The sequence below is a fragment of the Gymnoscopelus braueri genome (genome assembly GCF_963280865.1).
Source record: "Gymnoscopelus braueri genome assembly, chromosome: 1".
NCBI classification, from domain to species: domain Eukaryota; kingdom Metazoa; phylum Chordata; class Actinopteri; order Myctophiformes; family Myctophidae; genus Gymnoscopelus; species Gymnoscopelus braueri.
Genome location: NC_137603.1, coordinates 61,793,090 through 61,816,153, shown reverse-complemented (window position 1 = coordinate 61,816,153; position 23,064 = coordinate 61,793,090). Strand labels below are relative to the sequence as shown.

Below are 23,064 nucleotides of genomic sequence, written 5' to 3'. Positions count from 1 at the left end.
CCTTTAGTTGGACTTCAGCTCCACTTTGAACACAACCATACCACAGCAACTGGTGGAGAAGCTAATGATGCTGAATGTGGACACTGGCACTTGTAATTGGATCATGGACTTTGACCCAGAGGAGTCAAACAGTCAAGAGTCGACACCAACACATCAAAACCTGGATCTCCTCAAGTCTCCTTCTGTTCACTCTTACTTACGCACGACTGCTCGGCCAGGTTCTAAACAAGCAACCACATCATAAAGTTCTCTGGCCATACCGACTAGGTCGGCCATTATGAGGATGAAGATGCTTACAGAAGGGAGGTGGAGCAGCTGGCGGTCTGGTGCACAAACACACAACTTCGCCCTCAACACAGAAACTAAAGAAATGATTGTCGACTTCAGGAATGACTATCGACGGCTCAGCTGTGGAGTCGCCATCACAAAAGAGGGCCCAACAGCGCCTAACCCCCCCCCCCCCCCCCCCCGTCAGCTGAAGATAGCCGACCTTCCCACTCCAGCCCTGACCATATTCCACAGAGGGACAATTGAGAGCCTACTCACCTACTGTATCACCTCCTTGTATGGCAAAAGCAAAGCAGAGGAGGGGAAACAACCGTGAACAGGACGATGATGAGAGAACGGCTGAAGAGATTCATCGCTGCCATGCATCCCTGACAGAAATATACCGACTATACGATGCACAAGGAGAGCGTCGAACATCATCGGTGTCGACACCTCCCACCACCCCTCTCTCTCACAGCCCGTTTTCCATCCTGCGGTCAGGGAAATGATACTGTATAGGAGAAATCCGTACCGGAACGGCAAGAGAGGCTGCTAAACAGTTTCATTACCCCATGAACTCCCAGAGTACACAGCCTGCCCTCTCTCGTTATCCCCCCCACCCCCCACCCACTAGGCACTTTATGGACTCTGAAATGCACTTGATGATACGGCAGCCGAAAGCTTTATTCTTTTTTACAATTTTTTATACTTTTCATCATTGCTATGCTTGTTTCATCGTGATATGCTCTGAACTATTCACCGTCTCCTACAAGAAACGCAATTTTGTTTTCTTACATGGCAAATAAAAGGAATCTTGAAGGACCACTGGGGGGTCCCGGACCCCACTTTGAGAGCCACAGATTTAAACTACATCACGTGCATGGTTAAAACAGGCAACAATTCAGCAAAGCTCGTAGATCTGCTACAGTTATCCAATAAAATAAAAGATTAGAATTGTTTTGCGTAGCTATTAATTGGACAGGTAGTGACTCTGTTCGCTGGACCTCTGCACTCACTCACATAACAACCTGTTTTGTTCAATCTACTGTGGATGTAAATGTGTGTCTGCAGCCTGCAGCTCTTACATAAGGCCGACTCATACAAATCCCTTCTATCCCCTGCCGGGACCTCAGAGGTCCAACCCATCTGTTCTGTTCTGTTCTGTTCTGTTCCGATCCGCTCTGTTCTGCCGTGTTCTACGAGTCTGTCTCACCATCTGTCTCTCATATAATCAGAACTGTAATGCAGGCTACAAACACACCCACAGTACAGCTAGAGGTGTGAATCTTCACTGGCCTCACGTTCCCGATAACGATTCACCCATTACAATTTTGATTAAATTCTACGATGCATGTCCATGCAACTCGACTTTCCATATTTTTCTATACTACTGCTGAGGGCTTGTACTTCAGTTAACACAAGAAGTCAGATACAAATTGCAAGCTCACGTCGTGACATGGTTTATGTTGAGTGTTTGTAGATCCCCAGCTATTTTCAGTCGTGAACGTGTAGATTGGCATTGTGCATCGGCATTAAATTCACAGAGGATTTGACTTGACCGTCTGCTTTCAAAATGCTGGGCGAGTTTTTATGACTCAGCCTCCTATCTCCAAGAACTTTATAGTGGTTAGCCTAGCATTTGATTTAGCATAGCATCACAGCTTAATGAGACATTAATGAGACACAATAAAACATTAATAGGCTATGATTGATTGATTATGTAATATCGTTGTCTGCATTGATGCAGAATCGTCCACATTGTGATGCATCCTAGAATCGATTAATTTCCACACCCTCTAAATCAGGGGTGGGCAACTTTGATGATGGAGAGGGCCACTATATTTCCACACTCACTCCAGAGGGCCACATTGCATATACTGTCATTGCATATACATTCTATGTCACACAAAAGTAACAAAAATAGCAGATCTACAAGCTCAAAACGCGTTGCAGCGCGACGTGTTTTGAGCTTGTAGATCTGCTGTTTTTGCTACTTTTGAATTGGAATTCAGATTTTTGTTTTTGCTATTTTTTTATTGGAATCCTCAAAAATATCATTTTATTTAATTTCAAATGCATTTAGTTATACTTATGTTAACTTTATGAACTTAAATACAAATACATTGGACATAAAAAAGACAATAGAATTTGATAATAATCATTAAGCTACTAATATATACTGAAGTAATTAAAACTGGTCATGTTTGCAATTGTAACAGCTGAAATCAATAATATATCAGTATTCCGATATTAACCTGCGGGCCGCATTAAGTGAAGGTGGGGCCGTATGTGGCCCCCGGGCTGCCAGTTGCCCATGTATGCTCTAAATACAGAATGTCAAACCCACAACCTGCTCAGATCTACACAGTTCAATCCGGAGTGTTGACTTACCCCAGAGGGCAAAAAAATAATCATGTTTACACTTTGTTTCAGGGTAAACTCACACTGAGGATTTTGACGTGTACGCCTATAAAGACGTAATGGCCTGTAAAAACTTTAATTTGATGTGATGTGCTCATCATTTGCTGACGGGTGTAGGATAGGCTAGGGAATCGCCGTTAGCAGAAATACAAGCTGTGGTTCTTGAATGACATGTTAAAAGGGAAGCAAGACGAGGCATGTCATTATGAAGAGGATCCGTTGGATGGTGAGGTTTGATGGATCTCTAACAGCTCAAATACCTGGCTAGTGGCCAGTGAACTGAAATTACAACAGACATCTTGAACCAAGATTCCTTACTTACATTTTGGCATTAAAGAAAAACAGTTGCAATTGCAAACTATAAACACTGGTTGATGCCATAATGTAGATTGTCGTTGCATTGAAGTTAGAACACAGATGAAATATCGATACTGTGTATTATCACTGATAGTGTAGATTGTCGTTGCATTGAAGTTAGAACACAGATGAAATATCGATACTGTGTATTATCACTGATAGTGTAATCAGCCCAATGTGAGATTTTCTCAGACTCTATATATCAATGCCTTCTGCTTCTTGCACATTTGACACTGCTGCTATTTGGTCCCCACTTCTTTGGAGTATTTTCTGTCAACGTATATCTGCCAATACGTGAAATTTGTCAGCTTCATTTCCCCATCCCAACTATAAGGAGCAGTGAACATTATTGGTACAGTGCTCGGGGAGAATTTAGGAGTCGAGCGTCTTGCTCAGGGACACTTCGACCCATAGACCGGGACCGCGGCGATAACCAGGGACCTTCCGTTTCCCTCACTACCCACCCAGACGTCTACGGCCACCCAGATGCTATGTTAAACAGGCTGTGAATCCTCTCAGAAAATAAAGACTATTCTCTTCGACACGCACACACAAACACACTTATGTGTGTGTGCGTATATGTGTATATGTGAAGAAAAAAAATTAAGATATATATTGTGTGGAATAGAATACTTTCTTTCCTTTAAAAAAAAAAAAAAATTACATCTAGTATTATTACTTTATTTTAATATTGTATTGGTGTGTTTTTTCGCCGCTTCAGTGAGTGACAAATCAATCCCTGCTGTCTGAAGCAATCATGTTGCATTCACAGGGCTGGTCTGTGCAGTCCGTACGTCGTCCTGAGACCTGATCGATCATTTGAAACCTAATAAAACATGAAAGAAGGTCCGCACACAGAAACTCCCTTAAGTGCAGCTTATTGACATGTCCACAAGTTGTGGACGTGTCAATAAACTGCACTTAAGAGCTGCATTGTGCAAACTTTCTTTCATGTTTTATTACGGCCTTCTTTTGGCCAGCAGCTCTGCTTTCACCTCATAAACCCTCGCGTCCCTATTCTGGGGCAAACATTTGCCAAAAATAGCCGATCTACAAGCTCACAATGCGTCAACACAACGTGCTTTGGTGTAGAGGGAAATATTATGGGATCTAGTATAGAGCACTAAGTGGTTAAATGTAATTTGGATGTGCGGTTGTGTGCGACTACTTCGTATTGTGTTTGATTGATTGAATACTTAACAGTTTACAAAAGGTACAGATGTACAGTTACAGAATAATGCTAAAAGAATAACACAAGGCCCGCTACCACTGGCGTAGCGGTCTGGGCACCTAGGCTCAATGTAGCCGGACAGCGCGTTGCGTGTTCGAGTCCCGTTCCCGACGACCATGGCTGCGTGTCTCTCCCCGTCTCTCTCTCCCTCTTTCCTGTCAATCTTCACTCTTCACAAAGCCCAAAAACTAATCTTAAAAAATAAATGAAAAAAGGATAATTCAAAAAGCCCTGAGGGCTTGTTTCCATTGTGGTCCTGACTTGTGTCATTTGGAAATAAAAAAATATCTTTGACCGAAGTCTTTGAAATAACTAAGCCTACAGATATGATGCTCTTCCTCCCAAGCAGTTAACATAAACTCAACTATCTCTTATGTTTGGTGTCTTGCGCAACAAATTGCATCTTAACCCATTAAGGCCTGAGGTTCCGATTCTACAAATGTCTACTAAATCCTAACAGCTTTTTGAAAAACGATATCAGTGGTTCTCAAACTTTTTCATGTCAAGGACCACCCAAAATGATATGCATTTGGCCGCCGACCCCCATCTAAAAATGTTTTGTTCCAGGGACCCTCAGAAGCAAAGATTTGAGTTACAAATGTTCGCTTTAAAAATATATTCAAAGATTTGCACAAATTTTCAAGATTTTTCAAAAATAGCAGATCTACAAGCTCATAGCGCGGCACTCGGTGCCGCGCTATGAGCTTGAATATCTGCTATTTTTTAATAGCCAAAGTGTAAAATAATGTTTTAAGTGGTTACACAGATGCGTTCCCGGTGTTAACGGGCTAATGCTCACGGTCACGTAGCAGCCTTCCTCCGGGGACACGAGGGTTAACAGGGATAAAATCCCACAAACAAACATTCCTTCTGTGAGGAGGGTGGAACAATAAACAGGACTTGTCCATGATTTGGCTTGAAGAGCGATTCAAAGGAGAAGTCCAATAAGAGCTGAGAAAAGAGCTCAGTGCAAACGTAAACATAATACACATATATTACACGGAGGAATTGCTCCCTAAATAGTTCTCAAAGTGCGGTCCATGGACCACCAGAGGTCCTAAATGGGATTTGTGGTGGTGCACAGATTGTTTTTTTTTGTTTCTGTATTATAGAATTCATATCTACTGTAAGTATAGAAACCCCCTGGATTCCCTGGAACCATCAACTATGCATCCACAGTTTTATTAAAAGGAGTGGTTCGTTCACCCAAAGAATTACTTCAATTACACGCCCCATGAAGCCTTGAGACTTTTTGTTTTTTGTTGCATACCTAAGCCAATAATTTTATGACCGGCGGAGTCTCCGGTATAGGAGAACTCAATTGAGTGGGGTGTGTAATTGATAGAAAATAAGTACTTTTTTGGGTGAACTACTCCTTTTTTTTATCACTTAAACCTAAATATAATTAGTTGACCAGGATCCCCCAGGGCTCTCTAAACTACATAAATTGGTTATAAATAATCAATCTACAAGCCCACAACATGCAACAGGTTTCACCAAATGTTCGGCCCCCAGAATAAGGATGCTATAGGATAGGGTTCATGTAGGCCTAGTTCATGTTAGAATGATTGGGAATCCATGCACTAGCATCACAATAAGAACACTCTCTCTCTCTTCTCTCTCTCTCTTCTCTGTTCCAATCATGTTGTTTGTCACAGGGATGAGCTGAACTTATCACTGGAGTTATAATTGTTGGTCCATTAAATATAATTTCAACTGTATGGACTTGTTTTCCTGCACAGTGTCTCGATGATTCATGCTGTCTCAGCTCTACTGGGCATGTCTGCTTCATAAACATATGGAATCAATATAATAATCAACACAACACACAAATCAATCTGATCCAACATGTCCATGAAACAGAAGACAATGACCATTGGTTTTCAGTGATAGATTTCTACCCACGTTAGCACTCGTCTTCTACAAGAGGGTGAGATAAATGAACATGGATGATGTGTCTTCTATCAGATGCAGCAGATCTAACAGGGGGGTCAAAGAATGGCAAACTAACAGAATGAAGCCTGATTCACAAACAGCTCTATATGCTCTCTCACCAACACACACACACACACACACACACACACACACACACACACACACACACACCGCCCTTTTAGCACTATTTCACCCCATAATCAGTCTCGGGATCTGGGCCCATCATTCTCATATACGCCCTTATCAATCATATGCACACAAACCGACACATACACACAAGCACCTACCCATGCCGCACGCACGCGCACACACGCACACACACACACACACACACACACACTAATTCAACATTCACATCATGTCCCATTCTGTTCATCACATTTTGACGTCTAGATAGCAGCAGGAAGTGGAGGAGGGGGCCTAGTGTACACCGCTAGGGGACTGGGGTCAACGCAGTTTGTGTTTAAAAGCGTGTGAGCGCATGCATTTAACAAACCTAGAGATCTCAGAGCAATTACCTTCCACATTCATGAGGTGGGATGAACCGCGTACAACAGTTATAATTTACACATATAAGGTCAATGTACAATGGGACAGGGGTCCCCGTTTTCCAAGAGACCTGAAAGCAAGGATGTGAAACGTGTTACATATGACTTAAGTACAACCCTATTCTGTTTGCTGTGAGCTCAGTCGTGTGATATGCTTTAGCCAATTTATCCACAATACTTAGTTGACTGGGGTCCCCCAGGGCTCTTTCCTGGTGGCCCCCTTTTCACCAAATGTTCGCCCCCCAGAATAGGAACGCTATAAGGCTTAAATGCTTAGACCTGATAAACAAATTATCCAGGCAATAGCAACACAGAACATCAGAGATTAGCACATGTATTCCCTAACAATAGAATGATGACCGTAGAACGAGGAGGACAGCTGTCTCTAAAAGTTGATTAGCTCCAGGATAGATTTCATGAAATATATGATAAAATCAAATATCGCAATATTTACCTCGATATTAGTGACTATATCATTGTGATATATAAATTGCATTCATTCAATTTCGCGAGCTTGTACATCGGACATTTTGCACAGAGTGAAATATGGAGGGATAATTCTTCCCTTTGGAAAGGCTGCAGGTCATTTGTTTATATAGGAAACACTTCAATATATACTGGCTATAGTATATTATATAAACAGTAGGTTCATTCCATTCTTCATTGTTGACCACATAGTGGCCTGTAGCACTTGCCCTAGCCTTGACGACCTTGCAGGATTATGCAAAGGCTAAAATGTAACTTAGATAGCATGTGATGTAGACAGATGCCAGGTCATTGTTGGCCTGGCTTCCTACAGTGTGTATAATGTTTCAATGTAGGCTGATGATAGGTTCTTGGTTTACGTATGTATTAGTTATTATTCCATTATTGGTTTACTATGTATTACTTTATTATTAGATTACTATTTTTATGCATTTGATGTATTATGTGTATTATCTTGTGTCCTTGCTTACTGTAAATCACTCTGGATTAAGAGCGTCTGCTAAATGCCTAAACTGTAAACTGTAATAGTGGAGGTGTCTGTCATGGAAACATTTGAGACTGAGTTGAGAACAGGATGGAAAAGTGTTGGCGTGAAAAGCATGTTTTCAGGAGTTCAGACTTACATGAAGACACAGCGGGATACTGTGTCGATTTAAGAAGGTAGAACAGAATGTTAGTGTGGGAGGCCAATATGTGATTGACCAGAGAGAACACATTTAAAGCAGCCTGTGCAACTGGGCGTAAGGGGTGGCTATTCTTGGAGTTATTCTAACATCGGTAAATAAAAATAGCTAGTAAGAAAATGGAACTTTTGGCTCAGAAAATTCTGTCTAAAAATGCTATCTATCTATCTATCTATCTATCTATCTATCTATCGATGTACTGCTTCCACCGATTGTTCTCTAGATTATGCATGCTGGCATGTAGACATTTTCTGAAGTGAAACAAATGTAACATGCACTACACTAACCATAACCATAAGCATGTGTGCAATATGCATGAAATTACATGTAGGTACAAGTAGGTCAGGTGTGTAATTTTGCTTAATCAGGTCAATCAAGTTAATCAAACTTTACTTCATATAAATGGCACATTTACACGCACGTGCCCCGTCGATTTGTGGGAACGCCAGTGGTGTACAGTACCTTAGTACATTTACTCAAGTGCTGTACTTAAGAACAATTGTGAGGTATTTTTTACTTTACTAGAGTATTTCCAATTTTCTGTACTTTTACTTCTACTCCACTACTCAGAGACAAATATTGTACTTTTACTCCACTGCAATTATTTGAAAACTTTAGTTATTAGTTACTTTGTAGATTTAGAATATTATTACAAAACATACATTGACCACTTCAGCCCTATGCATATAGGGCTGAAGTAGAGCTAGGGCTAGATATAGCCCTAGATCATTAGAAAATAGCCCATTAGACCATTTAAAATACCTTAGACCATTTGAAAATAGCCGATCAACAAGCTCACAATGCGTCGTGACTCGTGATGCGACGCATTGTGAGCTTGTAGATCTGCTATTTTCAAAAGATGTTATACATTTGAAAACTTGTGAAATGGGACATTCTGCATAATGAGTACTTTCTACTTTTGGTTCATTAAGTACATTTTGATACCAATACTTTTGTACTTTTACTCAAGTACATTTTTTATTCCGGACTTTTACTTGTAACAGAGTATTTCTATATAGCAGTATTGATACTTTTACTTAAAATGTTGTACTTTTTCCACCACTGGGGAAAGCCACATCTATTTGAAACGACACGTTGTGAGATTGCAGATAGGCTATTTTTGGTGTGTGACACCGGTGTGCAACTAAGTATAAATCACACATAACTCCAACCCCAAAACCTGACCTGGATCTTTTCATATTTGTAAGCCTGACAAAAAAATCACACACACACACACACACACACACACACACACACACACACACACACACACACACACACACACACACACACACACACACACACACACACACACACACACACACACACACACACACACACACACACACACACACACACACACACACACACACAGTGTCTCTCTCGCTCACCCCCTCATCTTTCTCCAGCTCCAGTCCCATCTCCAGCAGGTTCTCCTCAAACTCCTCCCGTCTGAAGCGCTTGTCGTCCTCGTGGTAGTCGCTGCGTTGCTCCTGGGCCGCGATCTCGGGGTCCTCCTTGGGCTGCAGCGGCGCGCGGCTGCTGCGCATGGAGAGGCTGCGGCGCAGCCGCCGGATGAAGGCGTTGTCCCCGGACTGGCGCCTCACGCTGGCGGGCTTCTTGATCTGGTACGTGAGCACGTAGTCCACCCTCCTCTTGCCGTCGGAGAAGTACGGACCGGGCAGCGAGGCGCTGTCATCTGGGTGGAGGGGGTTCAGACGCTGGGGGGGGGAGGGGGAGAGAGAGAGGGAGAGAGAGAGAGAGTGTAAGGTTGGATGTCAGTATGAGTCCACAGGTCAAGGTTTGTAACAGAAAAGTGTTTGTTCATGAATTAAAATGGCTGTGTTAATGGAAGTGGACATTTTCTGGACATTTTCTGATGGCTGTGTTAACCCATTCAATCCAGGAACGCATCTGTGTCATTTTAGATTTCTTTGGGCTATTCAAAAATAGCAGATCTACAAGCTCATAGCGCGGCACCGAGTGCCGCGCTATGAGCTTGTAGATCTGCAATTTTTTTTTTATCAGCTATTTTAGAAAAATCTTGAAAATGTTTGAATATATATATTTTTAAAGCGAACATTTGTTACTTAAATCTTTTGCTTCTGGGGGGTCCCTGGAACAAAACATTTTGAGATGGGGGTACGCGGTCCGGTCCAAATACATACTGTATCTAAAAAAAAAGATAGAAATCCTAACAGTATGTTGCTACTGTATATCAGTGGTGCTCCAACTTTTCCATGTCAAGGGCCCCCAAAATGATATGCATTTGGCCGCGGACCCCCATCTCAAAATATGTTGCTCCGGGGACCCCCAGAAGCACAGATCGGAGTTAAAAATGTTCACTTTAAAACATATATATATATATATATATATATATATATATATATATATATATATAAGATTTGCACAAATTTTTCACGATGAAAAAAAGAATAGCCTAAGAATGCTTTCCCGGTCTAAATGGGTTAATGGAGGTGGACATTTTCAATAAGCTTCCCTCAACAGATAGCAGAAGGAAATGCTTCACTAGAGTAGTCTAGGAAGGCAGTAGGAAGTGATTAATTTACACTCACAACGTGTCACAGATGGGAGCTTGTAGGCACGACGCCATTGTGCAACAAATTATATCGGGCTTGAGGATGCACAGAAACAAGGAATATTCATTTTCAGTGCTGCCCTCAACACGTTAACTTAAAAGTACAAACACACAACTACACAGTGACACAAAAACAACACAAATGAAGACCTATTAACGGCCAACATTTACAGCATGGTCTCACCTCCCCCTTAAGATCAAACCCCAACTCAAGGACCCCCAAATGTACATGTATTTGTAAAAAAAAATAAAAAATAGCTGAAAAAATAAAAAGGGCTTCAATGTTTAAACTGTTCCTTATTTTGCTGAGGACCCCCTGGAACCCCCTCAAGGACCCCTGGGGGTCTCCGGACCCCACTTTGAGAACCACTTATATGGTGTGTACAATTCACCCCTAGACTGCTTCAGCCTACTACATAACAGAAGGGTGACATGGTAACCTTGGTACCATGGTAAATCTAAATGGCTGTCTAAATGATAAGTAATCCTCAAACATTAAGCTTAGAATGCACTGAACACAGAAAATAAATATCTCCAGAGGACAGACACCCCTCCACTTGGTTTGGCCCAATGATGTCAACAATGACACCACCAGAAATGCTGCTGGGTGTCACCCCCACCCTCCCAACATTTGTCCTGCATGGCAAACATCAACAAAAGAACAACAAACGATTCATGTTTAAACCTGGAACCAATGAACCAAGAAAAAGAAGTGAAGAGTGTTGGCTTTCAAACAGAAAATACTTGGAAACTGTAAAGTAGCACACACACACACACACACACACACACACACACACACACACACACACACACACACACACACACACACACACACACACACACACACACACACACTTAGCAATCATAAATCAGCAACTCCATTCTGATCAGTAATATGTTAAAACAGTTTCCAGGGTCCATTGTAGTTCCAAAGCCTCATCAATAGATGCATTTTTGGGCCTTTCTGGCCCAGGAACTCTCACCCCACTGGATGATCCTTCAACAGACCAACATGTCTCCAGATAAACAGACTGGACCATGGACTGGTCATATTCCGGACCAAGAAGAGGTGCCAGGTAACCTTCCATCTGGCGTCCTGCTGACCTCCTGCTGAACATTGCCACACTGGTGTTGGACTCTCTTCTTCTTCTTTTAGTTTTATGGTGGGTTACTTGCAACCATTGCTTTCAGGTGCATACCGCCACCTACTGTACCCGGAGTATGAGACCCTGGATCATTAACCACATGAACCCTAGCGTCCCTAATCTGGGGGACATTGGGCATTGCGACTCATGTGAGCTTGTAGATCGGCTATTTTAGGGAAAGATATTTAGCACAGAGTGAAAAAAGGAGTGGGCCTAATAGAGAGCCCTGGGGGAACCAGGTCAACAAAGTATAGGGTGGGTGCCAATGGCCTAGTGGTTAAGGAGCATACTGCATGCAGTCTCTAATGCAGCCTGTCAGTGAGTCGTGGGTTCGACTCTCGACCCTGACGGCCCTTGCTACATGTCACTCCCTGTCTCTCTCTCTCTCCCTGTTTTCTGTCCTATCTTCATTGTACTATTCAAAATAAAGGCAGAAAAGCCCCAAAAAATCTATTTAAAAAAAAAAAGTATGTGGTAGCTTAGTGCTTAAGCAAATAAATATATTTACTTGATAATACTTATAATGGTAGTCTATAAATCCTTGGAATATGTGGAATATGTGTCCTTCGCGTATCTTCAAACTTGTATGCCCGGGGGAGTCATCAGGGAACGCATACTGTGTCATTTTAGGTTATTATTATAACCATTATTTTGTACTTTGGGCTATTCAAAAATAGCAGATATACAAGCTCATAGCGCGGCACCTGTAGATCTGCTATTTTCTTAGAAAAATGTGTGCAAAACAATATTATACAAAATATTTTTTAAAGCGAACGTGTAACTCACATTTTTGCTTCTGGGGATTCTACAAATGTCTTCTAAATCCTAAACAGTTTTTTTTATTTTTTTTAAACCTTATGTTTCTGTAATATCAGTGGTTCTCAAACTTTTTTCATGTCAAGGACCACCCAAAATGATATGTATTTGTCCACGGACCCCCCCATCTCAAAATATTTATTTATATGTATATTTACAAAGATTTGCACATATTTTCACTATTTTTTTTCTTCACAAATAGCAGATCTACATAGCGCGGCACTCTGAGCTTGTATATCTGCTATTTTTGAATAGCCAAATAAATCTAAAGTGACACAGACACAGATGCGGCCTCACTATGATAATGGTTTCTGCACAAGCATCCTATCGCAGTGTTTCCCAACCTATTGCTGCTGTCTTGTTAAGTGGTCTGACGGGTGGGCCGGCATGCATTTTCAGAGCATGTTCATTTGAATAATTCATCGTTTTGGATCAATGGAACTAATGTAGTATACTTTAAGTTCCTATTTAGGTGTATCACAATGAAAATCCTTTTTGTTTTAAAGAAAAAATACTATGACTTGTTTTTACATTATGAATGATTTATATAATCCTCCTATAATTCTACAAAGCGATGTGCGGTGAGCGGTGAGCCCAAAATCTCTTCTGCCCGGTTCTCCTCAGTGGCTGGAGCAATTGCTCTCCATTTGCACACAGACATTGACCATTACCATGTGCACGGAACAGCGAAGCCCGTTTTTCGCTTTCCCCAAATGTCAGCTGTGTATTAGCGTTTTTGTGTTTGCTGGCTCCCGGGTTGCCAAATCATGTGCTCATATCCCCCGACGGGTATGGTCTAGTATATATTAATGTTAAATCATTAAAATAGTTTTCTTCCCCACAGGCTGGGAATAGCTGCTCTAACAGGTACAACGGGTATTGCATAAGCGAAGGGACATGCGTTCCCAACGGGCATCACACTAATAATAATAATTACAATATTTACTTAATAATATTTCAGAATACTTCTGTATATTACTTAATATATTTCTCTTCCACTCTCCCCAGCGGATACAGTATGTATCCTCTGGTGGATTTGCCAACTGTATTGTCCATTTTACCTGCACTTCCCCCATACTGGCCTGGTTGACTTTATATTGTCAGCTGAAACCATGAAAGTGACATGACAAAATAACAATAAATTAAAAAATATATAAAAGCACTTTGCCGTTTGCACGTTGCCCCAAAGTATGAAAGGTAAAATACATTTGCCTTTCCTTGCCTATAATACACAGTATATTAGACTGAATGAATAGTGGAAACACCTTTGCTGAATAAATAATAAATACATTGAAGAACAAATCTATGAAAATGAATGAAGGAAGCAATGAAATAATAAAACTCTCAGCTTCCACATTTTAACAGATATCCAGTCGCTGAATGTTTAATGTGCTTGTCAATTTCATGAGATATCATGCAGCTAAAGTGTGTGTTACGTTTATGCCTACTCACTAAAATCCTCAGTGTTGTTAGTGTACAAATGCAACCAAAATGGATCCATAAGTGTCCATTTGGTTACATTTGTATACCCTCAGAGCTAGAAATTAATTTGAGGATTTTATTGTGAGTCGCCGGGTAAAACATATGGACTGTGTGCTCTGCAAGACTTCTGCATATCACCATATGACACTAATCATGACCTCCAGGGAGATTCAGATTTCCAGGCCGGTACATACGATGCGTAGCAGAGCACTGTGCACAGATACTGTATGTCCATTCTATCATGCACTCACAGACATGTCCCTCAGGGCTGCAATCATACTGTATGTCCACACATAAAATATTGAACATACATAGAGGTAGATATTGAATAATACAGTATGTTTAGTGAAAGGCACTGTATGGCAGTGGTTCTCAAACTTTTTCGTGTCAAGGACCCCCAAATTGACATGTATTTGGCCGCGGACCCCCACCTGAAAATATGTTGTGCCAGGGACCCCCAGAAGCAAAGATTTGTGTTTAAAATAAAAACATTTAAATATTTTCACACATTTTCAAGATTTTTCAAAAATAGCAGATCTATAAGCTCGTAGCGCTATGAGCTTGTAGATCTGCTATTTTTGAATAGCCAAGGTAAAATAAATATGGATAAAATGACGCTTTATCAACACATTTAGCTGGGGACCCCCTGGTATCCCCCCAAGGACCCCTGGGGGTCCCCGGACCCCACTTTGAGAACCAATGCTGTAGTGTATGGTATTACAAGTCTGGCTCTGCCCCTTTCCATTGAACAAGGCCCAGTTGCACCGCTGTAAACATGCTCTCTAATACCCTGATGACTGGGATTAATCAGGTCATGGCTATCATTTGATTGAAGGGTTTACAGGGATTAAAGGGGAAAAACAATCGGACTCAGGTCTTAACAGGTTAAAGAGGAAAAACAATCGTTCTCAGGTCTTAATGGGTTAAAGGGGAAAAACAAATCTCACGACTGAGAGTTTTTATCAGGCCGAGTCCTATTCTGTGATTTGTGAAACAGCATGAAAGGACCCCCTTTCCCCACACACACACACACACACACACACACACACACACTAGCGCTCTGTTTCCTAAACTATTAGCCCAACAATATAATATGATTATGATGTTTTGGTATGTTCATTGTTCCTGCAGTTCAGCATACAGCCGACCAGTTGAACAAATCACAGATCGAGGGTTCAACCTTTGCTTTTATGAAATATCCCGAGGCCGTTATGATTTATGGAAGATGTTTCTGCACAATGTTATTCTATTGCTATTCTATTTCAAATACACTAAATTAATCTTAAAATAAAATATATACTATTAGAGTATAGGGCTTGACTTCACCAATGTTTAAGTTACAAGCCAAGAGAAAGACATGTTGGACCCTATGGTATCAAAATGACTGAAATCAAGTCATGTCGACTGAGGACTTTAATCCATTTTTGTACAATTAAAGGGGGTGTAAGTGATATATTTTCTTACTATAATAGTTGCATACTGTAGCTCTATATTCTGATAGCTATCATTGCTACAGACTGTTTGTTCAGGGGTCTCTCTGTCTCTGCAGCTCTTTAATACACAGAAAATACATGTTTATAGGTTAAAATCTTATCCATACAGGATAAACAAGTGAAACTGGAAGAGAAGAAATTAAATAAAAATAAAAATCTGACGAAATTTGAACTGGAACAATTGATCAACAATTGATAAATGGGTTCTCTCTCCTGATTGGATGAAATTGGTCACCATGTATTTTCTGTTTAGTAAAGAGCCGGAGAGACGGGGAGGAGACCCCTGTTACTGAACAAACACTCTCTATACCAATGATTACTATCAGAATATAGATTTTTAACTTTTTAATAAAAAGAACGTTAGTTTTTTAACTAGAAAAATATCACTTACAGACGTTCCTGGATGGATGATAAGTCGAAGCGACGGGGAGATAGGACGATGTTCATACATATTGAGCCGAAGAACAACAATGTCAGCTCAATCCAGACTCTACTAATATTATTCTCACTGTTTTGCATATCGCATTTCCTCGTCAGAGGAACAGGTTTGAGGAAGAGAAACATGTCCAGACCAGCTACAGACTCTGTCCATGCATGAAACTATATATGTCAAAAATAATATCCTGTAGAACATATTGCACTGTATGTATATTTGTGAAAAAGGTCTTTGAAAAAAGCCAACATGTGGTCATGGCTATTTTATTTATATATTTTTGATGTCAATCAAAATGCTAACAATCAACAACAATTGCTATTTGATGCTGCTTTTGTTGTTGATGCAAGTGTGTGTGTGTGTGTGTGTGTGTGTGTGTGTGTGTGTGTGTGTGTGTGTGTGTGTGTTTAGGGATAGTGTTGTGTGTGCGTGTGTGTGTGTGTGTGTGTGTGTCTTCTCAAGTGCTCAAAAAACAACGACTATCAACAAGTCTCATTAGCTGGGGTTTTATACAGTGTTGGGGATAGTTCTTAAAAGGACACTTATTAGACATTAGTTCTAGTGTTTGGGACGCAGCCTTACGTAAAGTTAAAATGACACTTATTAGACATTAGTTCTAGTCTTTGGGAGTCTTACGTAATCACACTTATTAGACATTAGTTCTAGTCTTTGGGAGTCTTACGTAATGACACTTATTAGACATTAGTTCTAGTCTTTGGGAGTCTTACGTAATGACACTTATTAGACATTAGTTCTAGTCTTTGGGAGTCTTACGTAATGACACTTATTAGACATTAGTTCTAGTGTTTGGGACGCAGCCTTACGTAAAGTTCCTCATAATGCCTCTCATCCGCACGACATCATCGTACAGTGTACAATTAAGTATAAGTATATATATATATTTTTTAGCTTTTTACTCCTTTTTCTCCTAAATGTAGTCGTTACGCCAATTAATTCCTCCCCACACGCATTTCTGTGTTGTATCCTACTGATTCACCTGCCAGTAAGGAGCCCCCACTGGGAGAACGTAGAGCCTTCGTCCTACTCCTCCCGCCCAACATCCCCCGCGGACAGGTGCCGCCCCCAGCCCGTAGGAGTAAATGCAGTGACTAAAATCACCCTCCCTCGCAAAACGGGCTAATTGTTTTCGTATAGACACTCGACAAAGCCGGCTGCACCACGGAGGATTTGAACCTCCAGACTCCGTGATGGTGGGTAGCTACTTTACCACTGCGCCACTCGAGCGCCTAGTTATCACTTTTCAAGAAGGTTAGTGTATCATCCTTTTGTAGTCATTACTTTTTTATTTTCCCCACAAAACAAAACAAACAAAACTGAAAAAATCACCCTTCATCACAACACTTCAGCACTGACACCTGAACAGCACTGTGGAGACAAACACCGGCAGATAATAACTTCTCTCACTTCAATAGTCTTTCAAAAAGATACATCATCATGCTGTTTCTCACTATCGTCACTTGCAAGGACCATATATCCACATCCCACATCATAAATAATAAAACCGAGTAGTATTCATACTTAAGATCTTCCTTTACTTTTATGGTGGGAGAAATGCATGTCTCTCTTAAAAAGTAGTGTTATTGTTATATAACAACAAATGGTTGGAATTAAATTATTTACACCGCCACCCCATTACAATGGAGCAGCAGTGGCTCAGGAGCTAACCGGAAGGTTCACGGTTCGATCCCTTCCCTCTGGGTTAGTCACGTCCTTGAGCAAGACACTGACCCCTAAGTGCTCCTGAAGAGCAGAGTTGGTGCCTTGCATGGTTTCCTCCGACATCTGTGTGTGAATGTGTGAATGTAATGCACATTGTAAAGTGCTTTTGAATGCACTATTGATCATTGATATTATAGTTTAATGAAAATACAATGCTGTTGCATGATTCTATAATGAGGAAACCCTTGATATACTACATTGTTGTGGGTGAAAAAAGCAATGAGCTATAACATGAGACCATGTTTACTGTAAATGCTTGCCAAAGCTTGCAAACAAACTTGCTGTGGTCATGTAACTTGACTGGTGTGTGTGTGTGTGTGTGTGTGTGTGTGTGTGTGTGTGTGTGTGTGTGTGTGTGTGTGTGTGTGTGTGTGTGTGTGTGTGTGTGTGTGTGCGTGCGTGCGTGCGTGCGTGCGTGCGTGCGTGCGTGCGTGCGTGCGTGCGTGCGTGCGTGCGTGCGTGCGTGCGTGCGTGCGTGCGTGCGTGCGTGCGTGCGTGCGTGCGTGCGTGCGTGCGTGCGTGCGTGCGTGCGTGTTTCTGCTTGTTTCTGCTTGTTTTAGGGGTGAGGACAGTAGAATATGTTTCTTTAAACAATAAGGATGAGACTGATGTTCAAGATTTGACAACCTACTGTCAATAAATGATTCACAAATGTACACATAGACACATAGACACGCACACACACACACACACACACACACACACACACACACACACACACACACACACACACATGTGTGTGTGCGTGCGTGTTTCTGATTGTTTTAGGGGTGAGGACAGTAGAATATGTTTCAGCTGATAACATTCTTTATATAATATGGATGAGACTGATGTTCAAGATTTGACAACCTACTGTCAATAAATGATTCACACACTTACACATAGACACGCACGTGCTCGCGCACATGCACACGCACATGCACACGCACACGCACACGCACACGCACACGCACACGCACACGCACACACACCCACACCCACACACGTATTCTTATCACCATGTCCGTGAGGGAACTTTCATTTGTATGCATGTCCTAACCCTAATCAAAGGCTGGCTCTTATCACCATCCATACAGCTCTTTCTAGAATAAGCTCTTTTTTTTCCTTTTTTCTTTTTATATCAAATGCCCCTTTGATAGAGAGAGTCATCCAAATAGAGTCATTTGCAGAAGGGCGATAACAACACTGATGTTTTTTTAAATTCTTCACATTTGCATTATTGCCTTATTGTAAAGAATGAGGAGTGAAGCGATGGTTTCACAACAACACACAAGCAGAGTAGCACATTCTACTGTGATAACACAGAAAGCATGTTTTTTAAAGGTGCTGTAAGAGATTTTCTTTTGTTAAAATGCGATATTAACTCTATATTCTGACAGTTATCGTTGTTATAGAGTGTTCAGTAAAATGGGTCTCCTCGTCTCTCCAGCTCTTTAGTAAACAGAAAATAGCCTACATTTTAAAGTCGGGGTACCAATTTGATCCCATAAGGAGAGAGAACTCAGACAGCATAAACAAGTGAAATTGGAAGTGATGAAATAAACAAAACCAAAAAAGAGCAGACTGGAATTGGAACACTATAAAACTGGGGCTGATAAATGGGTTCTTTCTCCTGATTGGATATTTTGTGTAGAGTGAAAAAAAGGAGCAGCCCTAGAATAGAGCCCTGGGGGACTACTCACTAAGAATATACAGCACACCGGTTTAAGTGGTCTATACTTAGTAGACTTGACACGGGTTGGCTCTTTACTTGGTCCGCTCTTTTTTTCCCTCTACACCAAATCTCTTCGCTGAACATCGCCGATCTACAAGTGCACGACACGTCGTGTTTCTACATGTCGTGAGCTTGTAGATCCGCAACCAGCGAACGTTCCCCCCATAATAGGGATTCTAGGCAGGGGCGTCACAGGGGGGGTGTAAGTGGGACTGAGTTACTAGCCCCCCCCCCCCCCCCCAAAAAAGTATTTTTTTGGTATTTTTTAAAGAAAAAAAAATCATAGAGGGGCCCACAGTGAATCTTTGTCCCCAGGGCCCAGAATTTGGTGCTACGCCCCTGATTCTAGGGTTCAAGTGGTTAATGTAATGCAGCATTTTGTTATAGCCATTATAGAGTATTGTTTTGCTTTGACAATGATGGGATCATCTCCGGAGCCAATTGTGGAAGAAAAAGAAACAACAGTGTTATCTTTCACCATTTGAAAGTCCACGTTCAAATTATAAAGAGGGATAAATGCAGTGCGAGGCCTCTGCTTGCCTCTAGATGTATCAAACAAAGCAACACTCGGCAGCCCAGAGCAAATATTTGCTCAGCAGTCGAGTGGCTGCCGGAACAAAAGCAACTCGTCTCAAGAGTCCTGCAGCACAGCCTTCTGAAAGCCAACAAACACTACTGTGTGCGTGCATGTGTGTGTGAGTGTACTATATGTGTGTGTGTGTGTGTGTGTGTGTGTGTGTGTGTGTGTGTGTGTGTGTGTGTGTGTGTGTGTGTGTGTGTGTGTGTGTGTGTGTGTGTGTGTGTGTGTGTAAATGTATGGGTGCATGTGTGTGTGGTCCCTGTGGGATCTCCATGGTCAGTAGTGTCAGAGCAGGAAGTAGCAGCGGTAGCAGAGCCAGGAGGTCTGCATGGGTTCATCACCCCTCTGAGGGCACATGAGGATGTACGGCTGTGACATCATCATCATCATCATCATCATCCCACCAATATAGGAACACAGTTCTCACCAATCCCCCCTGGGAACACCACCCTCCCCCTCTACACACACAACCACATGAGCAAGCACATACACTATACATGCAGGGTTGGATTTGCTCTGGGGGATGTTGGGTAAATCCATGCCTCTGCTTCTGATATCCCCCCTCAGGTCATTAATGTTTCATGTCCGGTGGGGATATGTGTTTTATCCCTGCCTCTGGTCAGACTGATTTAAATACACTATGCATTTCCTTTTGGGAAATGTAAACTGATATTCTGTTTGATATTTATGTTTGATTATATCACAACTTGGCAGAGCTTGTGGATTGGCTATTTTCGCTATTTATTATCATACAATGATGTATATAGGGCTTAAGTGGTTAAGAAAATGTCCCCTGTCTGTGTTTGTTAACAAATTGAATCCTGCACACCCCCCACCACCTCACACATACACGCACACACACGCACGCACGCGCGCGTGCACACACACACACACACACACACACACACACACACACACACACACACACACACACACACACACACACACACACACACACACACACACACACACACACACACACACACACACACACACACACACACACACACACGTGCAGCAACACAACAACAACGTAAACACAATCTATGCCATATGAAGCTGCAGCAGCAGCATACATGGTAGCAGGCATGGTTGTGGTTCTTCTCTCCTGCCTGCTGTACTACAGCACTCTGCCAGAGCTGCTCTGCTGGTGTGTTTTGCCACATGTGGTAAATGAACAAGTCCGCAACTAGTGATGGGAGTCGAGAACCGCAATCGTTACAGAACAGTAATCGTTATTAACTCACAGAATCAACATTGTTTGCCTGGGAGCTTATCAATTCCTTTTATAAATGTTGCCATGTTTTTCTGATAGTTAACTCATTGCAAAACAATGACGTTATTTGTCTACACAGGAGTGCATGGTGATTCATATTTGGGAGCTGATAAAGAATTGGACCGATATGCAGAATTGCTAATTAGCGTCAAGAAAACCTTATCAATTCCCATCCATATGGCAAATGAATGTTTAGAGATTTGGTATTAAGAAATATTAATGTTCTTTTAGGAGCTGAACTACACGTTTGGCTTAATTTACAATCAAACCACATGCCGTTCTGGTCATTCTAGACGCCTCTGTAAAAATAACTAGTGTATTGGTTTTAGAATGAACAACTAGACCAGATATCATCTGAGCTCATTCATACAGACAACCAACAAGTGGGCATTGTGACAGCCTAGATGTGAATAACGATATATACTCCTGTTAACTGTCACATAAGACAAAGGATAATAACAAAGGTTCGATCTCAATCAATGTAAATCACTGTGGTTCCGTGCCTGTGTACATAATATGTATTTATACACTGAACAAGTAAAACACCTGTCTTTACTTAGTAACTGAACAATACATGAATACAATGAGGAAACAACCACACAGCACAACAGAGTGTTCATTTAATTCTGAAAGTGTAAACAAATGACTCTGTGTTAAATTAATATTAAGGATTCTACTGTGTATTGGGTAATGTATGCAAACTGCAGTGTTGTGTACCTTGCCTCGTGGCACATAATTACGAAACCATTGTGTGCCATTAGCCGATTGGTTTTTTTGTTGGCTGGATGGATGAGCTGTGCCTCTGCCTCTAATAAGCAATCTCATATCTAATATTGGACCAATATCTCATTGATGCAGTGGAGAGTTCTGGCCAATAGAGCTGTCATGGCGAGAGGGCTTGGAATCCCTCACTTCCTCCAGTGCAGTGCTTGTGTGCAGGTTGGGATTTGTAATTAACAGGGGGTGGGGCATTTTCTTAACAACGAAAGCCCTATATGTACTTCGCATACGACAAATAAAGAAAATGTCAATCTACAAGCTCACAAACGTGTCGCATCACAACACGTGAGCTTATTTGAAAAGGTTTACATTTTTGGCACATTTTGACAATTCTAGTTTGTTTCATGTGCTTTTTTTATTGTTAAATTGTGATTTGATATCAAACATGCAGTGAAACATAAATCAAATCAGACAGTGAAATGTGTGGATTTTATTCAGTCTGACCAGATGCAGGGATAAAACATATCAACACCGGACATGCAAATGCATGACCTGGGGGGATATCAAAAGTCAAGGCATGGACCCCCCCGTTTCCCCCCTCCCATCTCCACCAGCTAATGTAACCCTGCTTGTATGGAATCGGACCCACGGTAGTCATTAGCACAACATGGTCATCATTTGATTCCTGACCCTGTGCAAGCCTGACCTAATGTCAGTCGATGGAAGACAATAGAAAGGCTGCAGCGAGACACAGCGCACAGAATGTTGGGACAAATTAGCCCGTGGAACATTGGAAGAGCGAGTCATCAATGGAGACTTTTCTTTAGAAAATCTATATATTTCTATTGCTGACTTCAAAGGGTGTCTCAGGAGAACGCTGGGAACGCACGAGAGAACAGCTCGCTGAATGTGGTGTCAGCTCATTGGCCATAATTACATACAAAGCACTGTGTGTGTTTGCATGATGTGCATGTGTGCAACGTGTGTGTGTGTGTGAAACTTTTTTAATAAAGAATATCTTCCCTGCAGAACAATTAGACCGTGTTACATAAATGAAGAACTCCAAACCAACATTTCCCCTAGCCGTTCGACAGTTCTCCTACACACACACTGTACCAGCTATACCTCATTGATCAGC

The 23,064-nt window shown here is 41.6% G+C and overlaps 1 protein-coding gene across 5 annotated transcripts in view; it reads right to left on the bottom strand.

Annotated features, from left to right (window-relative positions):
- ano1a (anoctamin 1, calcium activated chloride channel a) overlaps positions 1-23,064 on the bottom strand; it is a 107,503-nt gene that overhangs the window by 72,538 nt on the left and 11,901 nt on the right. For all 5 annotated transcript variants that reach the window (XM_080435571.1, XM_080435572.1, XM_080435570.1 and 2 more), the window contains one exon: positions 9,320-9,649. In XM_080435571.1, the coding sequence (XP_080291697.1) occupies positions 9,320-9,649 (330 nt within the window). The remainder of the gene's footprint in view (positions 1-9,319; positions 9,650-23,064) is intronic.